Source organism: Podarcis vaucheri (assembly GCF_965113315.1).
Source record: "Podarcis vaucheri genome assembly, chromosome: 8".
NCBI classification, from domain to species: Eukaryota; Metazoa; Chordata; class Lepidosauria; order Squamata; family Lacertidae; genus Podarcis; species Podarcis vaucheri.
The window spans coordinates 32,268,593-32,295,584 of NC_138766.1; the positions used below are offsets into that span (position 1 = coordinate 32,268,593).

General features: G+C 43.2%; 2 protein-coding genes across 11 annotated transcripts in view; one reads left to right on the forward strand and one right to left on the reverse strand.

Annotated features, from left to right (window-relative positions):
- The window catches only part of PHACTR1 (phosphatase and actin regulator 1), a 242,291-nt gene that overhangs the window by 207,826 nt on the left and 7,473 nt on the right, over positions 1-26,992 (forward strand). For all 10 annotated transcript variants that reach the window (XM_082234416.1, XM_082234421.1, XM_082234417.1 and 7 more), the window contains 5 exons: positions 3,341-3,662; positions 10,760-10,968; positions 11,579-11,735; positions 19,472-19,527; positions 20,890-20,951. In XM_082234416.1, coding sequence (XP_082090542.1) covers positions 3,341-3,662; positions 10,760-10,968; positions 11,579-11,735; positions 19,472-19,527; positions 20,890-20,951 — 806 coding nt within the window. The remainder of the gene's footprint in view (positions 1-3,340; positions 3,663-10,759; positions 10,969-11,578; positions 11,736-19,471; positions 19,528-20,889; positions 20,952-26,992) is intronic.
- LOC309538762 (TBC1 domain family member 7-like) overlaps positions 13,367-26,992 on the reverse strand; it is a 39,530-nt gene continuing 25,904 nt past the window's right edge. The window contains exon 9 of the transcript XR_014222327.1: positions 13,367-14,278. The gene's annotated coding sequence lies outside the window, so the exon portion shown is untranslated. The remainder of the gene's footprint in view (positions 14,279-26,992) is intronic.

The window sequence follows — 26,992 nt, forward strand, 5'->3', positions numbered from 1 at the left end:
ACGTTTTTTAAAAAGATCCCACCTACTTCTAAAAGGCCACAGAGAGTTAAAGGCCAAAGGCCTACGTTTTTGCCTTCAGTTTGGTTGTATTTTTTTAATGTTTCATTTATTGTTCATGACTACTTTTGTTACATTGTAGTTACAGGGCAGGGTATAAATAAATATATACCGTATTTTTTGCACCATAACACTCACTTTTTTCCTCCTAAAAAGTAAGGGGAAATGTCTGTGCGTGTTATGGAGGGAATGCCTACGGGTGGCATACCTACGGATTGTCCTCCTCTAAAAACTACGTGCGTGTTATGGTCGGGTGCGTGTTATAGAGCGAAAAATACGGTAATAATAATATTATAGTTGGATAGCTCAGTTATAGCTGGATAGAGCATTGTTGGTTAGAGCATGGTGCTGACAATGCCTAGGTTGCAGGTTTTAATTCTAGATTTCCCCTTAAAAATCTGATGAATAAAAAAGGCAATGTGTTGCCAATGAACAATTTCTGATATCTCAATAATCTATTTGCAACATTAAGCCCCAACCTGGAAAACAGAGCTTGAGTACCCTGAAGCCCAGTTATAAATCATAGAATTGTAGAATTGGAAGGGACCCCAAGGGTCATCTAGTCCAACCCTCTGCCATGCAGGAATCTTTTGCCCAACGTGAGACTCGAACCCATGACCCTGAGATGAAGAGTCTTCAAAACCTCAGAGCTGTGTGTCATAGCAGCGGAGGAAGCTGCCTTATATACTGCCAGCTAGGTCAGTATTGTCCACATGGACTGCTCTCCAGGGATTCAGACAGTAGAGTCCCAAACCGACTTGGAGATGCTGGGGATGTTCTGGATACAAAGCAGATGTGCTACCATTGAGCTCCAGGTCTTCCCTTTTATCATTAGAGGACAAAGCTAGGATTATAAAGCTAATCACAGGACATACCTAGTTTAACCAGCTGATTGCCCTTAATCCTGCAGAAACATTATTTGTGGGAATTGAGGCAGCCTGGGGGGAAAAGAGCAGATCTTACAGGGCAACTTTGGGTCATTATCTGCTTTTTGACTGCAGTGTGTCTTTGAGAGGGGATGCTTCGCAGTGGCAAAATGGGAGTGGGATACTTAACGCTCCCCACACACTGCTTTTTTTCTTGAAACCTTTGCCCTTCCCTAGGCACTTTTACCCTTTTCAGTGGTTTTGATCTGTATTTAACTTGTGAACAAAGCTCTTGAACCTTACAGAGGATGCAGACACTGGGGGCACCTAATAGTGCATGTGATTGAGGTTGTAGTTTGGCCTCAGGTCTCAGTGAAATCAAAATGGCTTATTTCCGAATAAACATGCATAGAATCTGGGTGTAAGGGTCAAAAGACATAAATTTCTAAGATTCTTTATGGTGTCCTCTGGGGATATTATTAGATTTGCATAGTCTCTGGAAATGAGCAATCAGCTCTAATGAATCATCTTTTCCAAGCCGAAAGTAAATTAACCTTATTCCATTGCTAATTTCTCCAGAGACATCCTTGGGTCCCGTTTTAAGGAATTCGTATAATGAGAATTCTCACAATCGAAATGAAGACCTTCGGGTTTTCAATACAGCTCCAGCAATATAGCGTGTGCGCGTCTTAGTGCTGAGGATTTTGTGAGAATAAATTTAAGACACGCTGGGAATGATTAACAGAAAGTGATGGAGGGAAATGATTTGCTAGCGATTAGCAGGAACAATAGCAGGAGACACCTGACTGCAGAAAGAAATTCACTTGAAGTATGTCTTGTGAGGAATGGTTTATAAAAATTCTTCTCAGATTTCAACTTTTTATTTTTAAAAGTGTGTGCATTTTTAACTGGTTCAAGTACAACAATAGACTCTCCGCCCCTTACATCTCCCATGTGTGAGGTCTATGTTTCAGCTTTCCCAGACATTACAGTTTCAAGATGCTTGTCAAAACTGTGGTGTCCTGGATGTGGCAGCGTATCTACTAAACAATCCTTTCAACAGCAGGTTGGAAACATTTTTATGTACCCAGACATTATAATTCCTATAATTACGCAGAAAGTTGGAGCGCCTCTGAACCTGGAGCAATCCCTCAGTCAACTTTATAATTTTTAACTGCTGCCTTGTATTACGGTTGGCAGTAGCAGGTTTTTTTGTTGTTGTTTTTATTTGGTTTTAATGAATCAGTTTATATTCTACACCTGCCCTGCAATCTATGGAACGCCAATATGAAAACGCTAGTATTTATAAATAAATGCAGGGCCAGGTTTTTGTGGACCCTTGGTATTAGTGGCTACTCCTGGTAGGTCTGGAATCTTTCTAGATCCTGAACCAAAGTGTTGATTTGCGCTACTCCATTGATTATGATTGTGTTTATATCCTTCAAGCTATCAACAGTCAATCACTTGCCTTTGTCAGTTTGTACCACGTGCAGTAACAGATAATGATAGCAAGAGAGAGGCTGGCACTGAACCAATGTGACTTACCTGTCATGTGACTGCAGTATGCTTGCTCCTCCCCCCGCCCCCATTGTCAGTATCTGTAATATTCCTTCGTCAAGCACAGCTTGAATATCACACCTACATAGATGGATCTGACTTATAGCTGGTACTTGGAAGCAAAAGACCCAAAGCAATGGATCCATCCATGTGGCGATGGTGATATTGTCTCCCATATACTTCTGCTGCTGTATTTGCAGGAAAGGGCAACCAAAATTAACAGGGGGCTGGAGCAACTCCCCTGTGAGGAAATACTGCAACATTTAGGATGTTTTAGTTAAAAAAAAAATGTGAGTAATGGGGGGGCATGATAAAGGTGTATAAAATTATGCAATGTGAAGACAAAATGTATAGACAGAGGTGTTGTTCCCCCTTTGGTGGTGTTCGATGAACTTCTGGGATCATCAAACGAAGCTGAATGTTGGGAAATTCGAGGCAGACGAAAGGAAGAACAGTGCATTATTGAACTATGGAACTTGCTCCCAGAAGATCTAGGGATGGTCACCAGCTTGGATGACTTTAAAAGGGGATTGGGGGGGGGAAACCATGGAGGAACAGGCTATGAATGAGTACTTTAGCCCTGGTGGCTGTTGACTGATTCCAGGAGCAGAGGCAGCTTACCTCTGATTGTTGGTTAGCACAGGAGAAGGCTTAACATGTTCAGATCCTGTAGCAGACTCCCTGTAGGCCTCTGGCTAGGATGGTGGGCTTAGTGGGCGATCCAACAAGTATCCTCTTCAGTTCTTATGCATGGGAGAGCACCATGAGGGGGGAAAGACTCCCATGCTTTTTTTCTTTTTTCTTTTTTGAAGGAGACCTGAATGCCCCCACCTCACAAGTGCTCATCTTTTATTTTCTAGATCCTGGTGCGCCTGTGAAACTGCCTTGTATGCCAGTCAAACTGTCGCCTCCGCTACCTCCAAAGAAAGTCATGATTTGCATGCCTTTAGGGGGACCAGACCTCTCCCTTGCACCCTATTCCACACAGAAGAGCTGCCAGCAACCATTGGCTTCGCATCACCACACGGTCCTACCGTCACAGTTAGCACACCAGCATCAGTACGGCAGCCACAGCCCACATTTGCCTTCTGGATCCAGCACGTTGCCCATGCATCCTTCAGGGTGTCGCATGATCGAGGAGTTGAACAAGACACTGGCCATGACCATGCAGAAGCTAGAAAGGTAACATGGTGTTTTGAATTGTATTCGTCTTCTTTTTAATAATAATAATAATATTTTTTATCAGAGTTTATAAAGAGAAATACAGTACTTCATATCTACACAGGTCACAGTTTTGGCCTTGCCTCCTTCAGCCTCTGCAGTCTGGAGATGATTTTGCCACCTCTTTGCACTGGAGCATTCAGAAAGCAAAGATGCAACAACATCTCAATGGGTAGACCACATGCTTTGCACGCAGATGGTTCCAGGTTCTTTTCTCAGTATCTCCACTTAGGACTGAGAAAGACCTTCTATCTAGGACCCTGATGATGGTCCAACTCCATAGAAGGTTGCTTCCCACCATCTGCCATCAGAGAAGGTGTCCTCCAAAGAGCGAATTTTGCAGAATTCACAGAAGCTGGGTCTCTCTGAGGGCGGGTGGCAATTGTCAACATACTTTAACAATTGGGTGCTTTAACATGAGGGTGTTTAAGTGATGTATATTTCCCATTTTTATATAAATTTCCCCCCAAGTTATCAGAAGTTTGAGATACACCAGTCTGTTCTGTTATGCAACATACTTCAGAATGGTGATGATACAACCATTATTGTTATCCTCATCTCTTTTTCCTAGGTTTCAGTGAAGGACTTTCATAGTCTGGGCTTTCTTTTATTTTAAAAAAGAATGTTGTAGGCTGTGTGCAAATCAGACAGTTCCCATTGTCTTTTGAGATAATAACTTTCTGTATATGATAGGCTTCAGTAATTTGGAGACCAATTCCTGTAAGACATTTGAAAGCTGTTTGGAATTAAGCCATTTATCTAAATTGCTGCAACCTGAAATTATTTCATCTTCAAATGCTTTGTATTTCTTATCATTTCATGTGCCTGTTTCACAGGTTTCTAAAAATATTCTGCTGATCAGTTCTAGTGGTTTAGGCATAATCGTGATGGTAATCTTCATTACAGTTCCTATTAGTGCCCTCATTTTGTTTCACTATGTATTTGGTGGTCGAGAAGGTAGTGACAGCTGACTTGGAATGAGGTTGAGGCTCAGGATCTGTGCAGTTATGACCATTTTCTAAAAGGAAGCAACGTGATTAAGAAGATAATGTTCAGATAGATGTTGGAGCTGAAGCAGTATGCCCAAGGCAAACAAGGGTCCCTTCATGAATGTGGCTTTGAAAGATGAGTAGTAGTGACTGCCTGGTTTAATAATCAACCCAAAGTAATTTTATGGAAGGAAGTCTTCTGTTGCCAACTGCAGTCACAATATTCATTCCACATGTAGTGTTAGACAAATACAGAATTAGACCATGCTTTGTGCTTTTGGAGTCTTCTAATTTTGCAAGTTTGCACACTTGTAGAGTACATTCCCTTCTCGGTTAAGAAAACCTAATGTTAAGTGATAAACACAGAATTCTTCAAATCTGCTCAGAGGTGGAGCCAATGGAAACAATACTACAATCTTCTAGTGCAAACAAATCAGCCTGCTTGTTGGTTTCCCAGAGGCAATTATTTCTGTGTTACATTGAAGCCTATATTAGTATCCGTAACAGGATGTTAAGTCTTCCATCCCGTTACCTGAAAGTGCAACTTTGTTAGGGGAATTCTCAACAGCAATTATTGCAACGACCTGTCCTGTGTTTTCCTCTGGGGCAGTTTCTTCCATGTGCACAGGCTCGTGTTAGCTGTTAATTGCAAAATCTGGTCCGTTGTAAATTAAAGAGTGGACACAATTCTGCGTGCAATAAGAATGCTCACCATTTGACTTCACAGAAGCATCTGTTCCCCTACAGCAATAGATGTTCCCGTTTCTAAACTCCTATCGAGTCTGCAGTTACTAGGGCATGCTTTATGGTTAATAAGCAGAAAACAGGTGATGTGATTTGTTTCTGTTTTCAATTCCTAATTAAATGTAGACTACTAAAAGTGAAGGTCTCTTATTTTAGGAGGAAACACCCACAACATACATTTAAAGCACACCCTGAGAACTGAAGGATCGCCTTCACAGAGATACAATTCCCCGCACCCTTAACGAATTTGAGACACATGGTTAGACTTAAATTTGATCCATTTGAGTTGAATAGCAATTTGGGAAGAGAGTATAGACTAGTATCGGTTGGAACTTCCGTGGTTATAAATGAACACCTCTAAAACACACACAGAGAGAGAGAGAGAGAGAGAGAGAGAGAGAGAGAGAGAGAGAGAGAGTTGTAACAATGCTGCACCTTTGTGGAGCTTTAAGTGGCCCTGAATACCCAAGCAACGCGATGTTTGTCCATCTTGGGAGCAGAGTATGGCTGCAGGAAGTCTATTGTGTAATTTAGGTGGATCTGGCAAAGAGGAATTCTGACAATTTCAGGTTTCGTTTATTTAAAATGAAGGAGCATTTTTCTAGCCCTCATGGATTCAGAGGAAAGATTAGAACTATGTGAACAGTGTCTGGCAAATCAAATCAAGGGCTGAAGGCAAGAATACTGGGAGTCTGGAAGCGGGACTGTAATTCGCTGAGTGTGTGTACTATTTCAATAGCTAATATGTCCTGTCTGACCGACCTTGTTAGCTGTCTAGACCTCGTTCGAATTTACTCTTCCTTTTCCTCTGCAGCACTATTTTATAGCAGCCAATAATGTGGCACTACAAATAAACCATCCCCCTAAAAAGAAAACCCCTCAATTTTGGGTGTACTGCAAAAATATACCAAATTAGCAACTCAATACAAATGCCTTTAACGTTTTAGAAATTTTATTTCATTGATGCAGTACTGAAGAGGGCGGCAGGGGCACAAAGGCGCATAGCCCCCACCTATTTCCAATAAGCCCGAAGCAGTAAGCTTTGTACCAAAATAATACGCCAATTATTTCAGTTGCACTCAGTGTCAAAAATGATGTCTCTTAACTTCCACAATCCTCAGAAGATTAAAAAGCTGGTGGCTGTTTTCCCCTGAAAAAGTGCCTGCTCTTTTCATAATGCATGTGGACAAAGCATCTACAAAGCCGACATGTCCTGATACATTTTTAAGTTATTTTGCTGAGACATTCTCTGTTTTGGCAAATGTCTCCAAGGAGATTAGTGTAGATTTTCAGAAGAGATGCATTTCATTTTTTAAGAAGTTGGTTATGCCAAATAGTGTCTCTTCTGGATGTTTTTGACAGCATTGCTGCTGTTAGTTCTGCTTGCCTCAAAAGAAAAATTAAAACTAAAGGAGATCTATTGCCGTGTTTGTAGTAATGAGCTTTAACAAGAGATGTATTATTGAGACTACACATTCCTTTAATATATGCACATGCCTATCATATGCATTCATTGTATAATGTACAGTATATTTTGGATGTGAGGTTATTGGATATTTTTATTTGGCCTGTTGCTGAGCTTAATGCTCAAATTTTAAAGCACATTAAATGAACTGTTAAATGTTTATTTTTGTTAGCATTATGTTGTACTGATATTATACTTTATATTATGTATCATTAATTTATTACTGGTTATACTGTCAGTTTTTTACGTGAACTACTTTGAGTTACAGGTGTTATCTTTGGAAATGCGACATGTGTACACACGCACGTGCGCACACACACACACACACACTGATTACTATGACTGTATATATAAAAACTGCAATATATGCTGCCCTCCCATCTGCACTTACTCAAGAGTAAGCCCCACTGAAGATGGTCAAACTTACTTATGAGTAAACATGCATAGAATTGTGTCGCACAGATATATCTGATTGCAAAGATGTTTAGGCCTCAAAATAAACAAGGACTGAAAAGCCTTGAGTTCAGTAGCATCTTTAAAACGAAATTATATTAATTGACTATAAACTTTCAGAGGCTCTAACCTGCTCCTTCAGATATCAAGCTAACAGACAGAAACTGAACACAGGAGACAGAAGGCTGAAATTGGCAGAAATGTGGCGCAAAACCACCTGATTGCCAGTCTGTAAACAATATATTTTTTATGTCTCTTACTTAAAGCTAGAGGTATGAAATGTACCTCCCAATAGCAGCCAGCACTCGTCAGAAAAAGCAAAGCAAACTACACATGCGATGGAGTGGAGGAGTGTGAGAATTTCTCACTTACACAATTGAACCAGCTTTGGATTGGAAAAAAGGAGTATTTATTGTGACAGCCAGGCAAGGATCAGGGGCGGAGCAATGGGGGTGCGATAGGGGTGGGCTGCACTGGGTGCTACCACTGAAAGGGTGACAAATCCCGGGTGGCACTCACTGTGGGGCCTGCAGCACGCCCGAGCCACGCGTCTTGAGAGATGTGGTGGCTTGGGTGCGCACAGGCTCCGCTGCCCAAAAGGTCCGCCTGCTGCCTCCCCCCAAGCTGTAGGGCGGCCAAGGGGGAGGAGGCAGGCAGGCTCCTCAGAGCCCCGTGGGCAGCTCCTCCTCCCCCCCCTGCACCTGGCCCTGCCCCCATGTCACCCAGTCGGATTGCTCCGCCTCTGGCAGGGATGTATGTTTGCAGAGTACAGTCTCGTCCCTGAAGTATTGGAACTGTTCATGCTAGCTAGAACGTTGATCCGTACTCACAAATACTCTGTAGACTGAACATGGGACATTTCCTCTCGCTGTATACCGTATTTTGTGCCCCATAGGACGCACCGGCCCATAGGACGCACCTAGTTTTTTTGGGGGGGAAATAAAGGGGGGGATTTATTCCCCCCCCCAGGCTGGAAGAACCACGTCAGGGAACAGCAGGAAGGCGTGCTCCGGCTCCCCGCTGTCCCCTGAGCTTGTGGGGCTGGCGATGGGGAGAAGTGCGCTGAGCCCGGGACTGCAGGCAGCTCTGCGCAGCCATCGGGAGCCGGGCGCACCGACCCCCCTCGCTCTCCAGGCTTCAGCGAAAGCCTGCATTCGCCCCATAGGACTAACACACACATTTCCCCTTCATTTTTGGAGGGGGAAAAGTGCGTCCTATAGGGCGAAAAATACGGTAATTCTCATTTGCAACTCGGGACACAATCTCATAAATAACAGCCAACCAAGTGGAATTTACCCCAAAGAGGTGACATAATGGAGGGGGCATGGGTTCCACCTCCTCATGCTTGAAATAGCTTCTGCTTAGATGCAGGTCAGATTTCTAGTGGTAGCCCATAAGGGTATGCTTACAGAATGCAAGGTATTTGTGTTGTGTGAGTATGTAGTGTGTTATCTTGGGTGCCCATCACCCGTGCTGATTTCAGAGAAGGATTGACTTAGCATTAATCTAGTCTGAGGTGGGCAACCTTGGACACTCCAGATATTGTTGGTCTATAACTCTCATCATCCCTGACCATTGGCAATGCTGGGTTGGGCTGATGGGACTTGTTATTTGGAGAACCACAAGTTTCCTACCACTGATCTAGTTCATCCATGTACAGCTTTCAAAACTTAAACTATATGACATTCACCGAGGGTTTCCTTTAATATAATAAATTGTTCCATGCTTTTATATTTCAAGGATATTATATTTGATTTTCCATGTTAATCACTGAAGAATTGCAGAGATTTGCGGGAAGGTCGAGTTAGTTTTTTTATATACATAAAAAAAAAATTAAAAAAATAATGGATGAAGGCTAATTGAATTTAAATTATTGAAGCATATCCATAAAGTTAATTGAAAGTTTTAAGGGGATGTTACACATTTCTATATCATTAGGAGAATTTGGGCTGACATTCGCTTTTTGGGGGGGATAACACGTTCAACGTATAAATGTAATTAAAATCAAATACCGATGTTCCCATCCCAATTCATCACCAGTTTTTTTTATTCTTCATAGCACAAAATTTGAATATCTCTAGGCACCCATTCCCTCTCTCCAATTTTCCCAGCATCGATAAATATCTCATTATTGCTATTATGTTACGCCTGTAAAAATTAACAAAATTATCTCTTTGAAGTGTAATATAACCAGTATAACAATACAGTGAATGGATAGAGTACTTTATTCCCCAAAGGCACAATCCACAGGCAAATTTCCCTGTAGAAATTTAATAGGGGCCGTGCAAATTCAGCATCTTCATATATCTTTCACTGCTGACACACTTGGTTAGTGTTAGACCTACTCATTGATACTTGTTGAATTGCTTTATGCACTTGCGTTCTGATTTTGGCCCACCCATCCCTCACAACAACTCTATGTGCCTCTCCCTGCAAGTGCAGGTTGTTGTTCTGAATGGGTTGCCAGCCCACAATGGCTTTTTTCTACTAGTTCACATTAAATTTTTGAACTGCCAGTCAGTACAAAGTTGCTTAAATTGGGGCCTGTTACGATAAACCAGAGGACTGCTATTCAGTGGCTATAGCACCCTTTATGGTAGGGAACTCCTTGTGGAATGAAAAGAGCTTTATGTGGAAGTCCCCCATGAGTTGTGGATTTTGGTGAATGCCTCTTTCCACTTGCAAGCATTTATAGGTCCACTTATCTCTTGAGATCTGCAGACCAGGCCCAGCTTAGGGTTTCTTCCATTACAGAGGTAATATTTGTGGAGAGCATAACAGAGCCTCCTTGGTGGTAGCTCTCACACTTTGGAATTGTTTGCGCAAATTGGCCCAGAACTCTGTTAGAAAGAAATGCTTTGTTTTAGGGAGTTTACAGTGTCATATGTTTTTAGTACTTCTGGTTTTTTGTTTTTGTTTTTTACATTTGCTAATGGTCACTTTCTTTTCTGCCCTTTTTTGTTCAACTGGTGTGTACTTAATGCTAGGCTGTGTATTTTTTACTGCCTGTTCAGTTGGATTTTTTGATGAATAGAAACTATACCATGAGTTCTGTGGAGAATAGGAGAGAGATAAACGTTTTTATATTTGTGCATTGTGAGGACAAGTATGCGCACAGTATTTAAAGCACTATCACAGTGGGCATTATCCAACTGGCACTCTTCACCTTTTACCCAGCTTGAACTGAATCACATTGCAAACTTGTGGATCTGGATTGCCAGGGCTCATCCCAGGACATGAAAATGTTCTGCATCCAGTGATTATGCTTCCAAACCTATCCCCTTGCTGTAAAAAAAAAAAAAAAAAAAGTTACATCCATTCGAAAGGTGCTAGCATAACCTTTTGATGCTTGGGAAGCAAGTCATTCCAATGTCCTTCTCTCTCTCCCTCCCCCTGATTTCCCCAAGCTCTGGTCTGCATGGGGGAGACAGTGTCACCAAATGTGGACCAGGAGGCCTTTCAGACATGAGACAAGTGCCAACGGTTGTGATCGAATGCGATGACAATAAAGAAAATGTGCCTCATGAATCTGACTATGAAGATTCTTCATGCCTCTATGCAAGAGAAGAAGAGGATGACGACGAAGAGGAAGATGAGGACAGCTCATTATTTACAAGTAAGAGCTGCTCTGATAACAACACAGTGTTGTAGACAGATTTGATACCCTTGGGAATAGGCACAAAGAAGCTCAAGGACAGCAAGGTGACTCCCTCCTTAAAGTCCTTAGGTTCAAGGGCACATATCATTCCCATCCGCAGGGTGGTGTGCATTGTATTAAGGACTGTGGAGCAGGAAGATGAGTGCAAGGCTTGTTTCCTTGCCCCACAATCCTTCGTCTAAACTGCTGTTGCTTTGATGCAATGGAGAGCCTGCCAGGGGCTTGCTGCCCTCTTGTATCACGATGATGGCAGCAATAGGTCTTGGGTGAAAAAGAGACACTGTTTTCTGGACTAAGGCCAGAGCCACTTCTGCATCCGTGCTGCCTGTCTAGAGCTGATGCACAAAATAATAATTTGCATTTCCTTAGTAAGTAGCACACTGAATCAGCGGGAAGGCTTTTAAAAGAGGTTTCTAGTTTGAAGATCAGAGTAGCATCCATCTTCCTATGTAGGAAAGGTTTTTTTAAAAAACAAGCAAAGTCTGTGCTGCTGTGATCCTAGTGCTATAGATGAAGACACAGCACAGTCTCAAGTTCCATTCTCAAAAGCTGCTTCTTTCTGCCCAAGGTTCCCTCGCCATGAAAGTCTGCAGGAAGGACTCTTTAGCCATCAAACTTAGCAACAGGCCATCCAAACGAGAACTGGAGGAAAAGAACATCCTACCCATGCAGACCGACGAGGAGAGACTTGAGCTGAGGCAGCAAATCGGGACAAAGCTGACAAGGTAAGAACCATGCAATTTCCTCCCTTTGACCCGCACCAAATGCATAAGGCGGCTTGAACTATCCAGGTTTTATTCTTGAACTAACAAGAGGGCAGCGCAGCGTCCAGCCAAAGATAAGCACTTTCAATCCTAGAGCTTTCAGTAATAGAGCTTTTGGGGCACTTGTTCCCCACATTTCCTCTGAGGAGGTCAAGGAGATGTGTGTAGTACCCACACAGCCAGGTATCCCACTTAATAATCTCTTAATTTTCTGGCCCAGCCAGTTTTCAGTATCAACAGTTAGAACACTTGGTCAATTTCTTTATACTATAATAATATTTCCAAAACTTCATCATTCTTTCCTGATCGCTAAGGAATTGGCACATAATGACATAGATCTCAAGTTAAATTAAGGGAGTAAAACCCTTCTGGTCCTTTGGGAGAAGTTGAGATGCAAAGTATGATTCCAGCTGACAATTTTAACAACTTTTCTAACAGACTTTTACAATTCTAAAGGAAGCCCCCAGAGTCTTGGAACAGCCAGCTGATTAAATTACTTACATTATTTGCAGAAAGAACATAAAACATAGAAGAAGAAAACTCCACACATTTTTAGTACCAGACTCATTAGGAAATAATTATCACTGCTGAGACTGAACTAGATTTCTCCATCCTCACAAGAAAGCTGATTAAAATGTCTTATACAAATTCTTTCGGCTGTTTCAACTCAGGAGTAAGCACTAGTAGAGGCTTTTGACAGAACAGAGGTGAGCTCCATGAAGACAGAGAAATTGCCATAACAAAAAATGAGCTCAGGCTGCATTTGCATGGCAGCTTACTCCATTTTCACAATGCTTCCCTAACTTCTAATTTCAGCATTATATTTGACTTTTCACATGATGTAAAAGCAGTTTCTGGAAAGCTAATGAAATATAGTGCATGTCTAGTGCTCATTTCCTTGTTATTTGGTTCCATTAAAAATCCATTCATGATCCACTAAACCCAGAAAATCTCAGGAATAAAGTGCAGGGTGCAGCTCTTCCCTGCCATTTTCATGAAGGAATCATGAGGGAACAGAAGCATGCATGTGTGGAAAGGGGTAGGGGAATAGGGACATTGTTCAGTGATGCTCATTGTTGTACCACACCACACCCACTGGTGTGAGTGGATTTTAGTACAGGTGGTGGCCATTTTAGGTGTGTCCAAAGGAGGCACGATCACTGACACATGGGTCCTTTTTGACCCAGAAGAAGGCAGAACTGGGGCGGGTGGGGCATAACAGGGCAGGGCATGCTCCATCGATGTGTGTGGGACCCGGGAACAGAATCCCCGCTCAAATTGGTTGCCGCCTTGCCTGTATGACATACCAGTATATCAGTCAAAAAGCCACAGTTGTTCTATAACACAACAGGTACTGCAGTGTGAAAAGAACATATATTAAAAAAGAGAGTGAGAGAAGCACTAGCATTATAATCAGGAAAACACAATATTCCCCACATTTAAATATACGCTCAGTGGAGGATACATTGGAATTACTCTCTCTGCTACATTGCAAGGCCGGGGGCCAATTTGTCATAATTATTAAAATGACTGAAGCATGAATCTGAAACAATACTAGGAGGAAATTACTTGTTTTATTTTATTTTATTTTAAAAAAACCAACCCTACTGATAATGGCGCTGGGAGGAAAGTGAGCACAAGAGATTGGAAAGGGGGGATTTGTGGCAGCAAAGGGTGGGCGGGGAGAGAGACATTGTCAACCTGCCCCGGTGTGTGTCTCTAGGAGAGACAGAGAGGGGTCTGGAATCATACAGTCTCATGTTGGATTCTTGGTCAGCAGTTTGGTGCTGGCTTCCAGGTCAGCATCCTTGGGAAATTATTCAATGGGTGTGCCAGCCCTCATCCCAAACCTGTTGCTCTTTCACATCAGTTTTGCAATGTCTGGATCAAGGCAGAATTTGAATAGAACTTTATAAGAGCCAGGCAGTCAAATAACATGGTGAGATATTTTGAGTCAGCCTTCACTGCTGCTTCTTCACCCCCATTCCCCCCACCCTTTCTTGAACTTCCTTCTGATTTCTTGGGGCTCCTGTCCCAAGAGGAAAATCCCTTCTCTGGAGCTGGCATTTGGTAGGCAGAGAAATCCCTTATTGGCACTGATGGGATTTCCTCCTAATGTGAAAAATACTAGCTTCAGAGGAAGGATTTTTCTGAAGCAGGGGAGGAAAGGGTTGCATTCCTCCTCTATACCTGCTGTGATCCTGAATATTACCAGGCCCTCTAGCTGATGTGATTTGAATTAAACAACAACAACAACTGCTTCACTTTAAATGCAAGGATGCATCTAATGTCAGGCCTAGTTGGACCTCTCCCCCACCCCATCCTCCAGACTTTGCAGTGGAACTCCAAAGGTTCCTGTTGCCACATGGAGAACTTGGTCATTGCCGCTCTGACTCATCGTCATCACTGCAGTCACTGCAGCCTCGCTGTGCTCCTGCGCCTTCCCCAACTGTGCTGTGAATTACTCAGCGTTCTTCATTACACAAAAGGTTCTTCAAATTGCCCTGGGGGGAAACATAAACAGCCAAATGAGAACAGTTATGTTTACTAAAAGTTTGCAGCAATGAGGTCTGCGGCATTGGAGGAAATTGATTTTCTTGAATGAACGTTAAGAGTACTACTCAATGCGTGCACTGAGAACTACTGCAAGAATGACCTCTGTTGTCCATAGAATTGTCGAGTTGGAAGGGGCCCCAAGGGTCATCCAGTTCACCCCCTGCAATGCAGGAATCTCAGCTTAAAGCATCCATGACAAGATGGCCATCCAACCTCTGCTTAACAGGGAGCTTTCTGTTTTTTTTGTTGGTTTGCTATACATAGTTATACCACACTTTTTCAGCCCAGAATGCTCCCCATAGGACTTTAAAAAATCAGTATAAAGTACTTTGGTTGGCTATTCTTGACAGGTAACTGATTTTGAGAAGAAGAGAGTTCAGGAGGGCATGTGGGACTCCTCTGGGGTGCAGGGTGTGGGCTGTGGAGCTGCCTCTTATTGAGCGCAAAATGTGGAAAGACAGGGGCGAAAACAAAATAATATAGATGTGCCTGGTCAATCTCTCTAGAGGAGAGTCTAGGTCCAACTGTAGAAAGCGCCCCATCTCTTCTGCTTTCTTTTGTGGAATCTCGCATCCAAATCCTGCCTTTGAAAGCAGCTCTGTAAAGGATGCTGAAAACAATAGAAGCCTCAAGCACAATTCCACCTGGTGAAATCCCTTTCTATTCACTCTGATACCCTTTGAATATGTGTGTATGTATGTATAGCCAAAATGGGGAGAGTTAGGTAGGGCATCGGCCTTGCAAGGAGATAGTCCCATTCCCAGCATCTTCAGGTAGGGCGCCCCCGGTAGGTGGGTGGGCGGGCAAGGGAGCATCAAACAGGTAACCTGCCCTCACCGCCCAGCCTTGGCATCAGGCCACACCCCTTCCCACATGTTGGCTCCTCCCCCTGCTTGCTGGTGAGTACTGGCACTTTTTTCTTGGGGAAAAATTGTGTGTGTGTGTGTGTGTGTGTGTGTGTGTGTGTGTGTAAACACAGAGACATATACACACACAGAGCTGTGTAGATGGCTTCCGCTAGACCAGCCCTTAGCATAGGGCCAGATCCCAGAACCAGCTCAGAACAGTCCTGAGCACAGCAGCTTATAGGACAGCCATCCCTAACCCCCACCAGTGATTGGGACACAAAGAGGTTGGCAGTGGGGGAAAAGAAGCTTGAAAGCTGATCCCTACCGACAGAAATAAAAGAAGGAAGAAGCTTTTCTTGTTGCTTTTGGCAGATGAAAGAGAACAGTACAATGATATTGAGAGTGTGTGGCAGTAACAATATGAAAGAGGTTTTGGAAACTCTGAGCAGCAATTCTCCCATAAAATACTGACTGATTGCTTGGGTTATTGTTGCTCTGGAATTCTTCTCTCTCCCCCTTTTTTCTTTAAGGAGAGTGATGACTTTATTCTTTATCTCTTTGCAGTGCACTGAGAAGTCTGAAATCATTGTGCACTGACAGTCATAAACTTGCTAGAGTTATAAAACTGTCAGTTCACTGAGTGTTCAGGACTAGATTCAAATTTTATAGATGTTCTTGTCAAATTTCTTGACATCACACAGTGCATGCTTTTAGTTAACGTCTCCCCAACCCCCTCCCAATGGAGCCTTGTTTATCCTGGGCAAAAATCTTACTTTTCTATTATTTCTTCATTGCATTAATATCCCACCTGTTTCTCCAAGGAGCATACATGGTTCTCCCTCTCCTCATTTAATCCCAACAACCACCCTGAGAGGTAGGTTAGGCTGAGAGGCAGTGACTGGCCTATGGTCACCCAGTGAGCTCCATGGCTGAGTGGGGATTTGAACCCTGGTCTCCCAGGTCTTAGTCCAACACACTAACCACTGCACCACACTGCTCTAGTGAGTGAATAAAGTCAACAGTCATGTAGCTTCAAGATGGTTGAATACAGATCAGGTATCCCTTTATAAGCAGCTTGACATAGAGTTAGGATGGCTGCAGAAGGTTCACCAAAATCTCAAATATAAACAAAAAGCTTGGCATCTTTGTTGTAGTTATTTGGCGGGGCGGATACTCTGAAATGCTGTGTTTTTTGCTTCTGCTATGCTAAAAGCTAAAGGGTTGAGGACAATTGGAAATGGACAGTGTTAACATACTTTTGCAGTTGGCGGTTGGCAGCTTTTACCTACTTTCCTTTTCTGCGAGGTTCAAAGCCCCTTTAACATTTCTGTGAAAATGCTTGTTTCCACAGCCTGTGTTCCTCCTTTTAACAAGCTGTTCTAATGAGGCTTCTGAAAAGCCATTACATAACACGCTTGCTACGTGTTGCAACGACCACAACAAAGCTACCCATTGCAATGCTGAACTGTGCAGCCTTATATTTTTATTCCCAGGCCCAGCTAGATAAAGCCACACGTCTAATTGCTTTACAGTCCTAAGGTGAACTCTCTCAAACATCCTCTTTGTAACACTGGCTGTGCACTGTAAGGATAATAATCGTGATTAGCGGTACTTAAACAGAGCTGTCCCCTTTTAAAGTGTGCCCTTGAATATAAGTTCATTCTGAACACACGTGGCATGATCCTGACCTTTTTTTTAAAGCACTTTGCTGGTTTCTCGTATTTTCATTGGTTCCAAAATTATATGAAGTATAACATCTTCTCTTACATTGGGCCTGAGTTATGTAGCAGGTTTATTTGCGCTTAGTAACAGCCATGAGGGGATCACTTAAGAAGATAGGGTTGTGGTAGATGTAGCCCTTTCTCTCATGCCATCACCCTGATGAAAAATCTACTTGCAGAAGACAGCAGTGCCCACCACAGTTGCAGAGGCTCTGAGACCTGGCAGAGTGTCTTTCCCACTGGGGAAGCAGCTGAGACTTCTTAAGTCAGAGCTGGATCAGGCCTGTGGGCCAGATCCTTAATTACTTACCCCACAAGCCAACTTTTATGGTCGCCTATCTCATATTGGTGTCAGGTGATTGATGTCTGTCAAAGTTCAGAGGAGGGCACTGCAACTGCCGATCAGGTGACTAACATCTTCAGTCGGACAGTGATATAGGGCATGCCGCTCCCATCAAATGACCAGGCCCCTAAGGGCCTTCTCCTTTGCTGGGGTTGATGTATGTGGTACCACTTTCCCACTGGGGATGCAACGGTCCCCAGTGTCCCCAATGGGGGAAATGCAACTGGACCACGCAGCATCTCTCCTATCATGGGTGTTGGTAGGATGCCTTTCCTTCTGCCAGCCTGAAGGTAAGTTTCTTCACCTTCAGGCTGTGGAAGGTGCAGGTGGCACCTTATAGGACTGGGCAGAAGGCAGCCCTGCACACAAGTCTGTGTTCATCTCAATCCTGCTCTCAATCATCTGATCAGAGGAGGCTTTTGGCCAGTGTTTGTGAGCACCCTTGATCAAATGCTTGAGGCATCCCCTAGTGAGATGCCTAACTACAGGTGAGGGTCCCACTGGAGCTGCTGTTTCCATTATACAGTGAGGGGGAAAGTATTTGATCCCTAGCTAAATTTGCCTGTTTGCCTTCTGACGAAGAAATGACCAGTCCATAATTTTAATGGTGGGTTTATTGTAGCTGTGAGAGACAGAATAACAACAGGAAAACCCCCAGAAACCCAGAAGGATCAAATACTTCTTCCCCTCACTTTATGTCTCTCTTCAGCCTTTTAAAAAAGAGGCTATGGAGCCAGAAAATGCAAAGGCATCCTACCGAATGGCCAAATTAATCCACTAGGACCAATCTGCTGGGACGTTCTCTTGCACATGCCCCATTGAGATGAATGGGAGCAGAGTAGGTAGCTCCATTCATATGGTTAGGACTTAGCATAGGAGAACTTCCTGCAGGTTTGTACCCTTGGAGATCAAGCTTTGCAGATAAATTATATAGCTAAACTACAGATAAATTATATTTGAGTAATCATTAGTGCTGTGCCAAAAAATTCTCCTGTGTTTCCCACCTCCCTAAGTATACTCCATCAGTTAGTGAGAAAAGATAATTGAAAATTATCAAACGGAAGATAAGATTTCTGTGAAGTTCTCATGGGTAGGGTGCAAGATTTTCATCATGCTTACTTCACTTTTAAGGTGGCAAGGGCTGCTTGTTAAGTATCCCTTTTTCATTCTATGAATTACTCACCGGTGGTCTGCACTCTGTTGAATTGAAGCCCAGGGAGTAACTTCTCTGAAGGGGATTTTTCAAATCAGGAAGCGAGAGCAGCTGGGGAGGCTGCAAAGTGCTAGAGCAATGTTTACCAGAAAGTAACACACACGCATCACCCTTGACCACCTCACAACAGTAAGGCAATCTGAAACCCCCACACCTGCTGAGAAATTCTAAGGTGCCCTGAGAATGAGGCCAAAAAATGGAAGCCTCTTTCTCAGGGGAAGAAAGCATTTTGAAAACGTAGAGGACAGCTTTCAGCACAGCACTAATAACCATCTGTGGCCTTAGGGAGAATGAGTTACTTGAAGCCAGAGACAAAACTGCTATTGAATGTCACAGCGAGTTGGGAACAACAGTGTTCACAGCCATCTATGTTTTTCTTACATCACTTTGCCCCCCCCCCCAGCTCCTGGGCTGCTCTTACGTCCTAGAATATGCTTGCTTTGCAATTGCCCTTTACACCAAATGGTTGTGTTTGTTGTAGGCAAAATATACGCTGGCAGGAGAAAGTGCGTTTGACCACTGTTAATTCATCATTAAGAAATTGCATAAAGGTTTTCAGAGGGAAAGTGAGGACTGAGGAGGCAAAGAAGAGCCATTATTGTTCTAACCATGCTTCGACGTCGTTTCTGGGCTGTTAGCTGCCTTTGTTTCACTGCCTCTTTGGACAAGCAGGCCACAGTTTGGAGGCTCACATAAGCGTAGGGAAGGAAGAGCACGGAGCGGAGCTTGTCATGCTCGCAAGAGCAGGGAGGGAAGAAGATGACAAGTCGAGACACCTGCATCTTCTCTCTCAGCCAGTTAGCCTGAGGTGGAGATGGTAGAGGCATTCCTGATATGACACAGCGGGTTTGGTTTCCCCTTGGTCAGCAGCAGGAAGGAAACTACCAAGGCATATCATGCCAGGGCAAAGTCATCTTCCCAGTTTCTGCATTATGGGGCAAAGAGTAACTCGGGACCACACTGAATGTCTGAGGGCATGATATGGTCCAGAAAGTGATCCTGAGCTTTTTCCACAGACGACTGAGCCAGAGGCCAACTGCTGAAGAATTGGAGCAGAGGAACATTCTCAAACGTGAGTAACTGCAAACTTGTGAGGGGTGTGGGGAGATGGCGTACTCGGGTCTCTGGGCAAAGGGCCCCTTCAGCTCCACCCCTCCCTCTGCTAGAGACAAGCAGGTTTTCGTTGCCCTTTTATTACTGTCCTTCTTCAAAGCAGATTTCCTGTGAAGCTATATTCACAACACTTGTCGCGAACAGTTTTCAGCATTTTCAGTTTGGTACTTAGGGGAGAACATCTTTGAGTCACTAGTCAGCCAAGGAAGTCCAGGTTATGCTCTTGTTCTTTTGCAATACACACCTGTGCATGTTTACACAGAAGTAAGTTCCACTGATTTAAGCAGGATTTATTTCCAGGTATAAATGTGCATAGGGTTGCATCCCTACAGTGCACTGGATACCACCCTGTATGTCTAAGCTTGATGTAGTTAGCAACTGAGTTATAATGAGTAGGTTGTGCTTTTGGAAACTAAGGATTTGTCGAGATACACATGATTTGTGTGGCCTCCTTACTATGCTCTGCATAGTAAGGACAACAATGTGCTAAACAAACAACAATGTGCTAAAACAACAACAATGTGCTAAACAAACACTTAATCTGGTGACTTTGCCAGGCACATGTACGGCATTCGAAAGGAAAGGCCTGTGTACACAGAGATGTCTATCCAGATACTTATTTTCCTGCTGTAGGTTAAAAAAATAAATCAGCAAAATAGGCCCATTTACATCTTTTCACCGGCTGCATCAGCTGTAACAGTTTGCAACCAATGATGTTTGTAACTGCATATATTTGAAAGAATGTAATGATGGGTCCCAGTAGGCATCATAGAGGATGCTGAGCGTTGGGACTTGCAAAGCTGGAGTTCATGGGATCAGATGCAACCAAGTTGCATGGATGGCTCATTGTCACAAACTCTCTTTTTATATGTGCAATGCTTCTGGGACTCATTCCAGAAGCTGTTCCATAAAAGCAAAAATTTTACATCAGACTGAACCCTGAGCTGCTTGTCTTATCACTGTGCTCTGCACTGAGGCTGGCAGTGGTATCATTCCTCTCTTTCTCCCACAGCTGATAGACCCCGAGGCACAGAGGTAATGGCTGAGGAAGCCCCTTGGCTCCCAGCCTAATAGTTGGCATGAACTGAGCCCAGTTAAAGGAATGAAATTCATGCCAGCACTTAGCCAGAGGAAAAAGGATTTGGATGTTTTGCAAGGTGTGCAAAGGAAGGTGTTGGGAAAGAGGTAGCAGGAAGTTGACTGCTCCCAGGCATCCCTCAGAAGGGAAAGACCAAAATATCAATAACCCCATCCCAGTGCTTGCCAGATTTTTCATATTTCACGTGTACAACCAGTCTACAACACTGTAAATCTTTTCCAGCGCGGAATGAGCAAGAGGAGCAGGAAGAAAAACGGGAGATAAAGAGAAGATTAACACGCAAGGTGAGAAGTTACTGCTACTTCTTTCCATTCTTGGGGGCCCTTAAAGCTTTTATCTGAACGTTTTAATTCCTTGCCATTTTTGCCTCTGTTTTTGTGGGTTTTTTTTAAAAATGCTGAGCATAGTTTGTAAAAACTGCACTAGCTTCTTTAGAAAGAACGCTTGAAACATTGTCTGTAGCTACCTCTTTTGAAAGCCGCAGAGGGATATTCCTGGGTATTGCAATGCATTCATGTAGTTAGGGTACGTCTCAATGCAGTGTGGGTCACCAAGCTGAAAGCAGCTTGTCAGGGGCTCAACAAACTGCTTGGGGGCTCCAAAAATGTCAAGTGCTTAGCAGGTCACCTTGGTGGTGAGTCAAACACCTCATGGTAAGTCAAACACATAACACTTATTGGAAATGTGTGGATGTGCTGACTCCCAGAGAGGAGCTTACACCCCCTTTGCCTTTTCCCAATCCTTTTAGCTCAGCATGGTGTGACAGCTAAAACCAAGGTTTGGCTTTGCATACTGTCCAAACAGCTCGTGGTTAGCAAGAAGGTAGCTTAAGCATAAGTCTGAATTCAGATGACACACTCTGCCAAACCTTGGCCTAGCTGCCTTGCTGACCAGGAAGAAGCAAAGTTTCTCATTGCACCACTCATACATTGGGGAAATTACTGGGGAACCTCTTTTCTGTAGTGAAAACAGGCTGATGTTCCTGTAGGTTGGAGGGATATGAGACAGACAGACATAGGACAGAATGGAAAGTGCAACATTTTTTAAAAAATGAACCAGGTAAATATGGCCTTAATGTGTCAGAAACATTTCTCTTTCCCCAGGCCTTTGGCGAATGAACAATCAATCACTTTTTAAACAGGGGTGCGTTGTTTTTGCTTGTTACCATGTTATTTATTTTTTGTGTTTTTATATAGCAAATGGCCCTGCGATCGTCACATGAACGGAAATATAGTAGTAGTATAAATATCAATAGGGTTTACCGCTCAATCCTATGGATGTTTACTCAGATGCAAGTTCCACTGAGTTCAGTGGGACTTACTCTCATATATAAGTGCACATAGGATTGCCACCTTAAGCTTAAAGTTGAACGGTTTTAAGTGGAACTGTGGGCTGGTCGGTTTGGTCAGCGAGCCTATTCCTGACTGTAATCATCAGGTTTTTTTGAGGTAGAAAATTGCAGGGTTTAGTCATACATACTGCATGCATCCGTTACACATTATCACATGCAGCCACGCTTCTCCATCCAATATATAGCAGTTCCTGTTTTTCAGTCTGTGTAAGAGATCACCCAAGACACATTTATCTATTTGTGCGTGAATCTTCATATGCTAAATTTATCTTCTCAAGATCAGACAGGCAGCAAAAAGAAAGCGGCACAGAGTGTACTACTCCAGAAGGAAAAGATGGTTGTTATTCCTTTAGAGTAAAACCACACAAAAAGGAAATACTAGGCTGTGCAGCAGGAAATGCTTTGTGAAGGTTTAGAGTGTCGCTTTTTTTCAAAAGCGCTCAGCATTAGCCTAATTCTGTTCTTGATGAATGCGACATCTCCCCAGCGCCACTCGTGATACATTAAACTGAAGAATAGATGTTAAAGAATGAAAGCTTGGTTATTTGTCACATTTGAACCAGATGGGAGTAAATCATTAGAGAACAGTGTAAGTTTTTTTGAGAGAATATTTATGTACTATTAGTAAAAGATCGGAAAACCTTCTAATGCATGAAAATTACACGGTCAACACATATTTACCTGAACTTATGAAAACAGGCCTTTACAAATCACTCTTTCTTGTAAGATGATAGATTTAGTTGCAACTTTTAACTGCATTTATTTATGTCCTTTATTACATTTATATATACTATCTTTATCTTCCAAGGATCTTAGGGTGGTGTACGTAGTTCTCATTCTCCCCATTTCATCCTCACAACAATTCTGAGAGGTAGGTTAGGCTAAGAGATGGTGACTGTCCCAAGATCACCCAATGAGCTTCATGGCTGAGTGTGGGGCTCAAACCCTGGTCTCCCAGGTCACAGTCCAGCACTCTTAACCATTGTGCCACACATGCACTGAGAGGAGAGGGAGGGGAAGTTCCACTGCACAGCCACAAGTCTTTGCACTAATGGAACTACTGTCTTTGAATGCTGCCCTAAGCATCTTAGAATCCTGTTTAGGACAGTGGGAGTGCTTAACTTTGGCTTGACTGTGCACATTAACCTGCAGCCTCTGAAATCCAGAGCACATTTTCAGGATGGGTAAGGGCCATAGTTCAGTGATAGAGCATCTTTTTTGCATACAGAAGATCCCAGATTCAGCCCCCAGCATCACCAAGTAGGCTGGTGGAGAACCCTGTCTGAAATTGTGGAGAGATGTTGCCCAGCAGTGTGGGCAGAAATGAGCTAGATGAGTCATTGGTTTGAGTCCATATAAGGCAGCTTATTGTCTTCCTATTTACATAACTTCATTACCCCAGCTGCATAAAGGCAATCTCTTTCTCTCTGTGCCTCTGTTTCATTTATAAAGCAGAACAATGCTAGCAAATGATTTGCAGGTCAGTCATTTTCTTCCTTGACCTCCTGTTGTCTCAGAGCAGCAGCAGAGTGTTAGAAATAATGGGATCTTGAGAGTGGTGTGACCAGCCAGAGTAGGAGGAGATTAGGTGAGAAAACAGAAGCTGCTGTTAATTTGGATAAATTGTGTTTCTCATCGAAAACAAAGAAATTTCAAGGGGCAGAATTCCCTGTGCCAATCCTGGCCCCCGTCTAAGACTCGGCCTTCACCACCAAATAGTCTTAAACCCAAATAGGCAGAAGGTTTTTGTGCTGCTACAAATTGGATTCTCTGCCTCTAGACACTGAGTCCTGCAAGAAACAGGTGTGCTGATGCAACAAAGAGGGAAGGGGTAATGCGACAGGACATTATCAACACCTGAGTTGTTGTCATAGTAATAGCTGAAACGCCAAGGAAATTCTCAGCATGCCAGACCACGTTTCATGCTTCTCGCAGACATTTTGCACAGGATGTTCTTTTATATTCCTGGACTGTGGCTTCGCATGGTAGCCCCACCCACGCTGGTCTGCCCTGTTTTGGAAACCGAGGGAATTCAGCTTTGTGAGATATCGGACTGGAAATTGGCTTAGTATCAACATTTGAAATGAACAGCTTTTATTTATTTAAGCTACAGCACAGGTGTGGATATTTGAGGGTATTTGTAGCCAGCTGATGACACAGACAGTGAGAGCTTGCATTGTGCCTAGTGGGCCCGGAAGGCAAACCGATTTGTCTTCAGCAAAGGCAGAGCATTGCTGCCTGCTCCCTGGATCAACAGATCAGGGTGAATGTGGTCGAGAGGCACCCCAAGGCACAGTGAGTGGGCTGCATATATTCTGTGCAGTGTGTAGGAGCCTGGTACATGCTATCTTATACTCTGGCACTATTGCCCAGAAGGTTGACCACCAATGAGGCATGCTATTTATAGTAGCATAGATAGCTCTGGTGAGATTTACACAACTACTTTTTGGGGGAGGTGGGGATCCCATTGCAGTCGAGATGTTGCAGAACTACAGCTTCCATCATCCCTGACCATTGGCTATGCTGGCTGGAGCAGAGAGGAGTTTTGGTCCAACAACACCTGGAAAGGTCCCCAACACTGATTTATCACATCATAACTGTTGTACTATCTCGTTTGGTGAATCTGGCCATTTGGCCAACCAATTGCCCATGGGGTCCAGCTAAATGGAAAGCCAAGTACTATCACCACCTTCCTTCTCTGGACTTCTCTGGTGTTGTGGGAGCATAACACTTAATTCTAGCCATACAGTTAGAACTGCCAAGTGAGGCCAATGAAACAGTGAGGGATTGTCTGAATATACCCAGTCTGCTTGCTTCACTGGAACAGTCAGAGCAGAACACTGGGAGCATCTCTTGAACACACTTTGTTAAAATGAGTGAGAGTTGTGCCAAGGAATGTTCTCCTGCACAGCTCCCTATTTCTGCCATAAAGCTTAGGCACCAGAAATCCCCAGCGGGTTGTGCTTATTTACTGGTGTGAAATCAAAGTCAAGTTCAAGGGTGCTTTTTCATGATTGTCCCAGGCATCAACTAAGCCTGTTCCTTACATGGAAGCGCTGTGAGAGAAAATGTCCGCTGTGTAAAAGCATCCAAGAGCTTGCTTGAGAGAGAATGCGTTTCATTGGTGTTTTTGCATGTGCTATAATATGGAAAAAATGGACAAATGCCACTAGCTTTGGCAAGAGTACAAGTGGCTTTTGCTGTTTGTGTTGTGCGCTGTTAATACCTGCATACAAGCTGCTGCTGCGATTCAGTTCTTGCCCATATTCCTTCTAACTGCTGCTCTATATATCTTGGTCTTGGGCAGAATTCTGTGCCACACCCTACTTTGGAGTGGAATCAATGCTTCAAATATGCAGAGGGCCACAGGGCAAACTAATGCTCAGTGAAAATATTATGGTTTTAAACCCCTAGTAGTAACTTGTACTTGCTCCAAGCCTTCAGCCCCTGCTTAGCTATATTCTGAAGAACCATAGCTGTTCCTTTCAAGCTTGCTTTTTATCTTGTTTATTTATTTATAGTTTATTTTATTTATTAAATTTCTATACCAACCTTCTAGGATCACAGGATGGTTTACAATATATAAAAAAACCTATAAATGCACAACAATATAAAAAACCCAAAAATGTACAGCACGGTAACAAGCAAAAACAATTGCCCCCACCCCAATTTAAAAGGCCATATAGATTGTTTAATTAGCCAAAGGCCTGGTTGTAGAGGAAAGTTTTTGCCTGATGCCTAAAGATATGTAACGAAGGTGTCAGGTGAGCCTCCCTGGGAGACACAGGGAATTTTAGGGTCAGGTGCAGCTTGAGCTGTGCCATAATCTATATATAGGACATCTTCACTCCCAATCACGTTCTAAAGCATTAACCCAAAATATCAGAAGCTTCCTATATGGATGGGCGATGAAAGCCTGTCGGGCAAAGGACAGGATGAGGAAGATAACTGGATAGAACCCGAGCTCATTTCCTTACAAAGCAGATTAAGCGTTTCCTCCTTTCTGTTCAAAGGCTTCATTCCGTTAGCCTTTTCCCAACCATCACAAGACAAGTTAATTGCTTTAAAATCACAGTTGTAATTATTCATGACAAGGGACTCTTGATTTCTTAAGACTTGTTCACCTAGCTCAGTTTCCTCTGGAGCAGGGACTAAGCAATACCCACAGGTCATATCCCTCCCACTGAAGATCGCTCCCTGGAGCAATCAGTCCATGAATGAGTCACGTGCCCAGGCTGGGGAGACACCCTTAATAGGTCAGATATAATCCCGCAGGTCCTAAAGTTGCCCATCTCAGCTCCAGAGAGTCTGATCATTGTGAAAGTTCCTGCTGTCCTGTACTCAAGCATCACTTTTCTCTTATTCCCTGAAAACACAGAATGTGCTGATGACAGTAGAAAATGACTTCACTATTCAGTCTAAATCATTGTTTTAAGTCTATATTTAGCTTACAAGCTCCTCTTTTTTGATCCCTTGTCATCACGAAAATATAAATAAGAACATTATGTTTTTCAAAGGCACGCTACATTTGAATAGCACCCAGAATCTGTGACAAACAGCCCAAAGCTTTGAACTGGGTGATAACGCTGGCACTTCATCCTTAATTTATGCTGTGGTGGGGAAACATCACATGAGCAGAGAGGATGGAACTCCACATTTACTTTTGAGTGCACAAGCTTTTAATCCAATCTTTGATATTCCCAGGGTCAGGTTTCAGGGGACTTGTTGCTTATTTGGTTTAGGACTGCATGCAAAATAAATAAATCATTGTGGAGTTATGATGGCGGCAGCGGCGGCGGCAGCAAAGATAAAAATGTCCTCTTTGTAGTTCAGTGATGTCTGCAACTCAAATTTAGCTGTCACTGTGTAATGGGGAAGCACAAGATCACATGCACTTAGGCCACATAGAATGAGGCTACTGTTTTGTAGATGGAAAAAAAATCTGCCAGCCTAGCACAGGGATGTTGCCGGCCA